At 39.8% G+C, this 9,530-nt stretch overlaps 1 protein-coding gene across 1 annotated transcript in view; it reads left to right on the plus strand.

Annotated features, from left to right (window-relative positions):
• The window catches only part of SLIT2 (slit guidance ligand 2), a 388,092-nt gene that overhangs the window by 350,355 nt on the left and 28,207 nt on the right, over positions 1-9,530 (plus strand). Inside the window, 1 exon segment of the mRNA XM_015571823.1 lies at positions 3,856-3,949. Within this exon segment, the coding sequence (XP_015427309.1) occupies positions 3,856-3,949 (94 nt within the window).

A 9,530-nucleotide genomic window follows, 5' to 3' on the forward strand; every position in this document is an offset into this window, starting at 1 on the left:
CTTATCTCATCAAAAGTGAGATCATAAATGCCAGGCAACCATGGTAGTCCACACTGTAGCTTTATCATTGGGGACCTTTAAGGATCCAGGGCTGAGAGCAAATAAATAAGCTTTCCTGATTGGTGTCAAATTACACAGTCAAGGTCTGTTTGGACCCCTGTCTTTTGAGGAGTTCTTGGGCACCGAAATTTAATCTGTATTCAACCACATTGACCTTATCCACTCCCATGGGCTGACTTATCTTTCCTGATGCCGTGTTAAAAATATAAAGACCTGCTTATAAAATTAACAGATTATAACATTAGCTACGTGGAAAGAACATTTCCATTTTACCTTTTTGTCGCCTCACACTTTATCATCTCAGGAAGGGGGGCAACCACTGATGATATGACCTGAGGCAGGCCCTGGGCCACTGAAAAAGCAAAGTCAGGTACCTTTTTTTTCTTCCTGATTTTCCACTCACACGTCTTGCTTTGACTACACACATACTGATGATGGTGATGATGATGATGATGATGATGATGATGATGATATAGAGGAAGAGGAGAAGGAGAAGAATATGATGAAGAAGAAGAAGTAGGAGGAGGAGGAGGAGTAACAGGAGAAAAAGAAGAAGACGGAGAAAAGAGGAAGAAGAAGAGCATAATTTCCTCTCAATACTCTGAGGTTTTGAGAAGTTTTTATTGATTTTTTTTTACAGAGAGGAAGGGAGAGGGATAGAGAGTTAGAAACATAACATCAATGAGAGAGAAACATTGATCAGCTGCCTCCTGCATACTCCCTACTGGGGATGTGCCCGCAACCAAGGTACATGCCCTTGACCAGAATCGAACCTGGGACCCTTGAATCTGCAGGCTGACACTCTATCCACTGAGCCAAACCAGTTACGGCTACATTTCCCATCTTATATTGAGCTCCTAGGTCTCACTACTATGGGACACTATTTAAACTTTAAAGGCTGCCTCCCCCCAAATACAGCATAATCCAATGTAATTACAACAAATTAAATAGCCCAATGAAAATATTTATTTTAACATTTGGCCAGGGGAAAATCTAAAATAATGTTTAAAGAAAAGAGCATAACCTAGTTATTATTCATGAGTGACTATTCAATAAAATGAACCAGAAAAAAAATGTCTAAAGATTACATTGAAATCCAAGTTGAATATAGATCAGCAAGATAGAGTTATTGCCTTGAAAAGCATGACTCTTTCTTTCAATAACTATTATTTTAGTATTTCTCCAAACCATACTCTAAAAATATGTAAAGCTATGCATGCCAAGCATACTGCTCTCGATGTACTTTCAAAGAAAGGGAATGAAATAAGCACCAATAATATGCAGTGTACCCCAAACAGAACAACCCTACAACCTTACCTTATATGATTCTCATGAACATTTAGTGACGGCATATTTGCACAGCCTTTAGAACTCTCTGACACATAGTAGTAAGCACTATATAATTGTTAAGTTGGTAACAGTGCATACAATATGTACCATTAGATAGGCAGAAGCAGACATGGCATATAAAAATTGTACATAAATAACAAATGGTTATTATCTAGGAAATTTTCATAAAGAAGGGGACACAGAATGGATGTAAAAATTGAAAACAAAACTTATTAAAGTTACTAAATCAAAATGAAACACCATCAGCTTGGACACAGATTTGAGATAAATTCATAAGCCAGTGAATAGACACAGGTGCCAAGAGTATAGGAATGGGAGATTGGGCTTGAAGAGTGAATTAGGCAGTAATGGGGTGCAGAAAATGCTCTTGTAACACTTGTTAATATTACAGTATTTGGTGATACTTCAAAGGAGACTAATCCTTTTTGAAATAATCAATCTTACCAGAGACTCCAATGTGTAGCTATGTAATGGTCACAAAGAACTATCATACACAGCTTTAGCAATGATTACTATTGCTGCTATGCTGTTCTTAGAGCATAGATTCCTTATAAGGTAATAAATATTTGACATTGATGTAGCTTTTCACACTCAAGTTGGCACACTTAGTCTTAAAGCTGTGACTGATTACACACTTGGCAATCTGTTTAGCCAATAGTTGCTTAGAATCATTTCCTTTCTCACCTTTTGCCCACAAGTTTATGAAGAAATATCCGGTGGAGAAGAAAGGGACAACTCCTATTTTCATCCCTCAGAGCTGAAGTTTTTTTCTCTATGTTCTATCTCCAGCTCAGACTTCCCCTGGTGGTAGATTGGGAGATGATTGAGGGCAGGACCCATCATATCCATCCTGTAGCCCCAGCATCTAGCATGGAACATCATATAGTAAATCCTTATGAACAACAGTTTAGATTGGCTTAATTGGATTGGGTTGGGTTGGGTTGGGTCAAATAGGATCAGATCAAAGTGAATAAAAAGTAAACCATGTACCCCATTCTTATACTAACAGAAAGTACAAAGTTTTAAATAAACCCTGTTTAAAAATACCTCATCATATATAGTTGAGAAAACATTTTTGTACAGATTTAGAGACACAAAAAGCTTTCTTGTACAAGAAATATATGAGACTTTCAGTGCAATGAGTTCATCTTAAGAGACAGAGAAAAAATACCTACCTTATCATAGATCAAGTTGATGTAACGCTTAGATGAGCACATTTATATACTTGCATCATAGAAAAAGATGCTTGCAGTGTGAATAATATGCCACTTTTAGTCATTAGGCAACTACTTCTACCCCTTAGCAAAGCGTTACTAAAAGGATAGTCTTCAAACAAGGGATGTGCTGCAAACTCCTCATTTTTAAACCAGTACTATTTAATCCACACATGTTGAACAAATCAAAGTTTCAATAGTTTCTTGGAAATGAACAGCAGCCTATAGATGTGTCACTAAAATAATTAAAAATTAATTCGGAAGTAAGATAGAAAAGAACTTTTATATTTTTCCAGTCCCCTTAATCTCTCACACAATGATTGGGAAAGTCCTCTCTCTGAAAATCCTATTTGACATACTATATCTGAAAATGAAATAGAACCATGTTATGTGTATCTGAAGAAAGTTTCTAAGAAAGAGTCAGACATGCAGTTAACTACAGTGTGTCTAGACTCCGCGTGGTTATGCTCTTCACTCACTTTTATTGACAAAAACTATTCCTTACGAGCTGGCTGATGCCCAGAAAAAAGTCTATGTTCTCTATTTAGATTGATTTTCCTTTTGCTTTTTCCTGTCTATCTTGGTGGAGGTAGCTTAGAAGTATTCTCTGGAGCTATTGCAATAAGTCATAAGTGGGGGAAAATATCTTATTCTAGACTTATTAGACCTTGGAGACTATGAAGATCCGAGGATTAATTTTTCAGACGTTAAATAGACTAAGCCAGACATAAAAGGGTAAATACAGAATGATTCTACCTGCATCAAGCTTTGGAACAGGCAAGACTGTTCTGTGGTACTGACTGTCAGGATAGCAGTTATTTACCCCAGACCTCTGGGATGCTGGACGATGGGGTTGTTCCTGGATGCGGATGTGGTGACATGAGTGGGCTCAGTCTGTGAATATTTATTAGCTATTCATTTATCCTCTGGGTAGATGCTATAGCTCCATAAAAAGTCCAGAATAACATTAATATAATAACAGACATGAAAAGCAATCAGATTTCCTTTGTCTAAATCCAACAGTATATTCGTCACAGATCGCAACACTGTGTTGTCCCAAATCATAAGCCTGCGTGCCAGCAGAACCAGCAGTTTGGATCCTCTGCTTCTGTCTTGTGATTATTTCCCCCCAATCTCAAGCTGGGTCACGCTGTAAGGCCCATGGCACAGCCTGCTGCCGGAAGGCTGCCAACCTTCCTCTCTGAACTAACGCTGTTTGCCATGTTAACAGGCGAGTTGTGTGAAGAGAAGCTGGACTTCTGTGCCCAGGACCTGAACCCCTGCCAGCACGACTCCAAATGCATCCTGACGCCAAAGGGAGTCACGTAAGTCAGGGGCTGCCTTGGTGCCCACCTGGGGGCCCCCTCTGCTGGGAGCTGCTCTTCTCCACCTGCCCTCAGGCTCTGGCGTCATGCCTTTGCTCAGGATTAAAGGGACATACACTCTGGGGTCCAAACATTTGTATAAATGGTCATAAACAGCATGGACTTTGCTTTAGTACACTGAAAAATAAAATAAAAGAGAGAGTTTTCTTTTTATCCATGACTCTTCCTAGGAAGGTGTGCATGAAGTAAAATAGCCTTTGACTATATTTATGAAAATGTCTTTGAAGGCTGAATAAATTTGGAATATCTGGTAGGTTCTTTATTATTTGAATGTTTAATTTTAATTTGATCTGCAGCAGTGTTTTAACTCTCCAAGGTGAGGAACAGAGAGGGCCCTATGTCCCAGTTGTCCAGGGACAGTCCCAGTTCATGCCTGTTGTCTCAGCATATTCACTGATAGGACCCCCTTCACCTTACATATGTCTTGTGGGGGATGGTAAAGCGTACAGCCACTCCGAGTAGAGAGCTCCCTCACCTGAACTCAGAACTTCAAAATCATTTTTTATGTCTTCCTCAGCAATATTCCTGAAATAGGTTTGGTATCAAATTAAATTACATCTTTGGCACAATCCTGAAATATCTCAAGGGTCTAACAGCAACTTCTCTCCTTAGAGACAGTAGTAGTTTAGAGACCATTGTGCCCAAATGCTTCCTTTTAAACATGAGGAAAGCGGGCCCAGAGCGGTCAGTGGCTGCCCAGGTATCTCAAGGTTATTCATGGGCAGAGCTGGAGCTCAGATATATACTTCCCAGCTGGGTGATTCTTCTAACACAGGTGACCCCTAAGGAGTTTTGTAGTTTCTTAACATTGCAGTTGGCTTATTATGGAAGGTAAGCCGGACGCTCAGGGATGACCCACCCGGATTCAGGAGTTGAGCTGTGCTTACATCAGACAACTAGCAAATAACATCATTTGTCCCTTTCCACAAGATTTAGTGAGCACCTGCCATGGGCCAGGGCACGTGGCAATAATACCATCTTATATTTTTATACTGCTCTATAGCTACTCACTTTCACATACTTGATCTTCTCGATGAAATTACTCAGGCGTCATTGCCATGGGATTCAGAGAATTAAAAGTGACTCAGGTCAGGAACAGTTTTGTGAGAGGAGATGTGATTCAAGCTGGGACTCTAACATTGAAATTTGTCAACGGATGATCAGACATTGTCTGTAGGATGGGAGGTAAGGGTCAGTATTACCAAGACCCCATCACTGCCTTTAAAGACGAATCTGAAAAATATATATTTTCAAGATGTATTTAATTCTTTGATGCAACTTGGCTTAAAATTTATCATTTTAGAATATACAGATACAGTTGCAACATCTGCTGATTCCATTTGATGACTTACTAAAAAGGAAAAGAATATCTCTTATACTACTTTTCAAATTTTAGTTTATACTTCCCAAAACCCACAAAATTCTTAGTAAAATATTTATACAAAATTCTGCATTGCATTTTTGTTCATCTATATACTGTACATAAATTAGTTGAACTCCTAATGTCTTTGATCTGCCCACAGTTGGCAAGTTGAAAGTCTGTCACTTCCATTACAAATATCATTTCTCAGATAAAATCATCAGCAAAGAAGGTGGTTTTCCATAACTGCTTATCTGCTATATAGGTTTCATAGGATTTTGTGCAATGCAGTTATAAGATAAAATATTAGTAAGACAATGGAAATCATTACAAAATGAGGAAGTTCGTCTTCAAAAAGATGAATCTTTAATACAATGTCTTCTATTACCATCATTAGATTACATACTCTTTTTTCAGTTACAGTTGACATTCAATGTTATTTTACATTAGGTTCAGGTGTACAGCTTAGTGGTTAGACATTTATATAATTTACAAAGTGATAGCTTAATAAGTCCAGTACCCACTTGGCACTATACATAATTATAGCAATATTATTGACTACACTTTCTATGCTGTACTTCATAGTCCCCTGACTACATTGCAACTACCAATTTGTAGTTTCTAATCCCTTCACCTTTTTCACCCAGTCCCCCAACTCCTCTACCCTCTGGCAACCATCAGTTTGTTCTCTGTATCTATGAGTCTGTTTCTGTTTTTGTTTGCTCATTTATTTGGTTCTTTAGATTCTACATATAAGTGAAATCATATGGTGTTTGTCTTTCTCTGTCTGACTTATTTCACTGAGCACAATACCCTGGAGATCCATTCATGTTGTCAGAAATGGAAAGATTTCATTCTTTGCATGACCGTGTTCTATTCTATTGTATGCATGTGCCACATCTTCTTTATCCACTCATCTATCAGTGGGCACTTAGGTTGCTTCCATGTCTTGACTATTGTAAGTAACTTTGCAATGACCATAGGGGTACATATATCTTTTTGAATTAGTGTTTTGGATTTCTTTGGATAAATACCCAGAAGTGGGATTGCTGGGTTATAAGGTAGTTCTGTTTTTAATTTTTGAGGTTGCACACTCTTTTTTTCAGTTGTTTTTATTGATTTCAGACAGAGAAAGGGAGAGGGAGAGGGAGAAACATCAATGATGAGGGAGAATCATTAATCGGCTGCCTCCTGCACACCTTCTACTGGGGATCAAGCCGGCAACCCCAGCATATGCCATGACTGGGAATTGAACCAGTGACCTTTTGGCTCATGTATCAACACTCAACCACTGAGCCATACAGGCAGCTCTAGGTGCACACTCTTCAAAGTGCATCTTCCTGGATTATGGGTTCGCTGATTTGGGAACCTGTGGTTTTCACAGTCATTTGTGAGCTTGTTTTACAGCTGGATGTAGCTTAGCAGAAAGTAGGTGAAGTCATAGTATGTGCCATTACTCCCACATTCTAAAAAACTGCACATTGTGAGAAAGGGAGGTGCAAAAAGAAAATGGACTTAAAAACCAAAACTCTTTGAATGCTGCTAAAGAAAAATCTCTCCTGACAAATGTTGTTTGAACAACTTGTACTGTTACTTCTTTTCTTATTACTAAGCTGAGAGAGCTGGTTTTACTTCTCTTGCTTCATTATATACCTCATAAATCTCCTAAATTGCTTTGAGATATTTTTAGACCACGATATGCCATAAGCAGTATTTTCAAGCATGCATCTTACTTAGTCAGCTTTTGGGCTTCCAAACAGTATATTTTATAGTCTTTGCTCTCTTCCTCACTCCTGGCCAGATAATGGAGTTGAGGGAATATGATAGGTTTTATTGATAATACAACTTTAAGGAATTCCTAATTAAATATTTTCTTCCTGTTTTAAAGCTAGATCTGAGGAGCAAAAGAAAAAACCAAAAGAAGAAAAAAAAATGTTGGTTATAATGTGACTCCAAGTTCTAAGGGGCTTGAGAAATGGCATTGGTAGAGAAGAGAATATAAAATAGCTCTTAGCCACTATGGTGAATGTATGGCTCTCTTATCTTTTGCTTTGATTTCTTTTCTCAGATAAATAATTCAGTGTGTTTCAGAGCACTTCTTTCTTTTAATGCTTGGCCCTTTAGCTCTGCTCACATTAACATGGATGGAGGCTCTTCTCTTGGTGCTTGTCCATCTATTTCAGTGTCTACAGCCACTTAGGGTCCACGTCACTTCAGACTTCTTTATTCTGCATTGTTATGATTTAGCACTGAAACCACTGGCTCTAGGGGAAGCACGCTTATGCAGTGAGCTAGTTTTATGTCTTAATTCACACAGGCAGAGCTGAAAGTCTGTGTGCTAGCCCATTTATTTTAATTCATCAGTTATCCAGTAGCTCTTAAATCCCAATGTCGCATTTGCAGACAAAGCCCCTGGCATTCAGGAATGTCCACATTCACTTGGGTGTTTTTAATTATCCTCATTCACTTAAACCCTAATGGCTTTAAAATAGAAAAGTGGGTAATTGCTGCAGCCTAACCATAAAGGCTTTATAGAATTATAAAGACTTAATGGAATTATTAAAAATATAACTACCATTTATTGATCATGCATTATAAATCAAACACTATGCTAATTATTTTATAGATGGTAGTTTTATTAAATATTTTAACAAACCTATGAGATGGAGATGATTTTATTCTATATGGGTTACAGATGAGGAAATGAACACTTAAATTAGGTAACTCTGTGAAGATGACATACACTTAAGAATAAAGCCAGGATATAAACCCAGTTCTAACAGCCAAGTCCAAATTCTGTAAAGCTAAACCATAGTTTCCATATTTGTCTTTTTAAAGTCAGCAAACCTTTTCTTTTTATTTATTTATTGACTAGAGGCCTGGTGCACAAAATCTGTGCACTCAGGGGGTGGGGAGGGGGTCCCTCAGCTTGGCCTGCACCCTCTCGCAGTCTGGGAACCCTCGGGGGATGTCTGACTGATGGTGTAGGCCGACTCCCCATGGGCCTAAGCCATCAGTAGGACATCCTTAGCACTGCTGTGGAAGAGGGAGAGGCTCCTGCCACCACCACTTCACTCGCCCGCCATGAGCCTGGCTCAGGGCTTCTGACTGAGCAGTGCTCCCGCGGCGGGAGCACACTGACCACCAGGGGGAAACTCCTGTGTTGAGCATCTGCCCCCTTGTGGTCAGTGTGCATCATAGTGACTGGTCGTTCCACTGTTCGGTCAATTTGCATATTAGCCTTTTATTATGTAGGATTTTAGAGAGAGAGGAAGGAAGAAGGGGAGAGAGAGAAACATCGAAGTGAAAAAGAGACATTGATAGGTTGCTTCCTACATGTACCCTGACTGGGATTGAACCCACAACCAGAGAATGTGCCCTCATCGGAAATTGAACGAACAACCCTTTGGTGCATGAGATGATGCCCAACCACCTGAGCCACACCGGTCAGGGCCAGAGAAGCCTTTCTTAAACCCAAAACAGAAATGCTCATGGGAGCCCAGTGTGTAAAACTAATAAATTACAACAAGAGAGTGTTGGGAGGCAGATAGAGGGTGGAGGGAAGCTACCAGAAACACCTCACCCCCTGCCATGGCCATATCTGTAGGGGTCCATGGTCCCCTATAGCTCCACAAAGCATAGTTTAGAACCCCTGCTCTGGCCACACTGCTTTCCCTCAAGCAACTCAAGTCCTGAGACCTGCTGTCATAGTAGAGATTCCAGTGATCAGCACTGGAGAGGGGCAGGTTTTACAGACAGCCCTACGGGATTAATTATCAAACAGCCTCGTGCAGTGGTTAGGAACCCAGGCTCTTGTCAGATTTCTTGGGTTCAGTTTCAAGCTGTGGCACTCGCAAGCTGAATGTCCTTGGGTAACATGCTTAAACAATGTGTCCTCTATTTCCCTCCCCTGTAGAGCGAAGTAATGGTAGCACCAATGTCACGGGGCTGTAGAGAGCTGCCGGGGTTCTTGTCCCAGCATCAAGAAGGGTTCAGCAAATCTGGAGAAGGCTGTGCATAGATTAAATAGGAGTCCAGAGACGAAGCATAATTTTGAAAGGCGTTTGGGGGTCAGAGGAGCCTAGCTGAAGGAGCTAAGTTCTAAGTTCTAAAGTCTCAGGTCTCCTCATCCCAGGACCCCATCCTTTTTATTAACACAAT

Source organism: Myotis davidii, unplaced genomic scaffold (assembly GCF_000327345.1).
Source record: "Myotis davidii unplaced genomic scaffold, ASM32734v1 scaffold204, whole genome shotgun sequence".
Lineage (NCBI taxonomy): Eukaryota > Metazoa > Chordata > Mammalia > Chiroptera > Vespertilionidae > Myotis > Myotis davidii.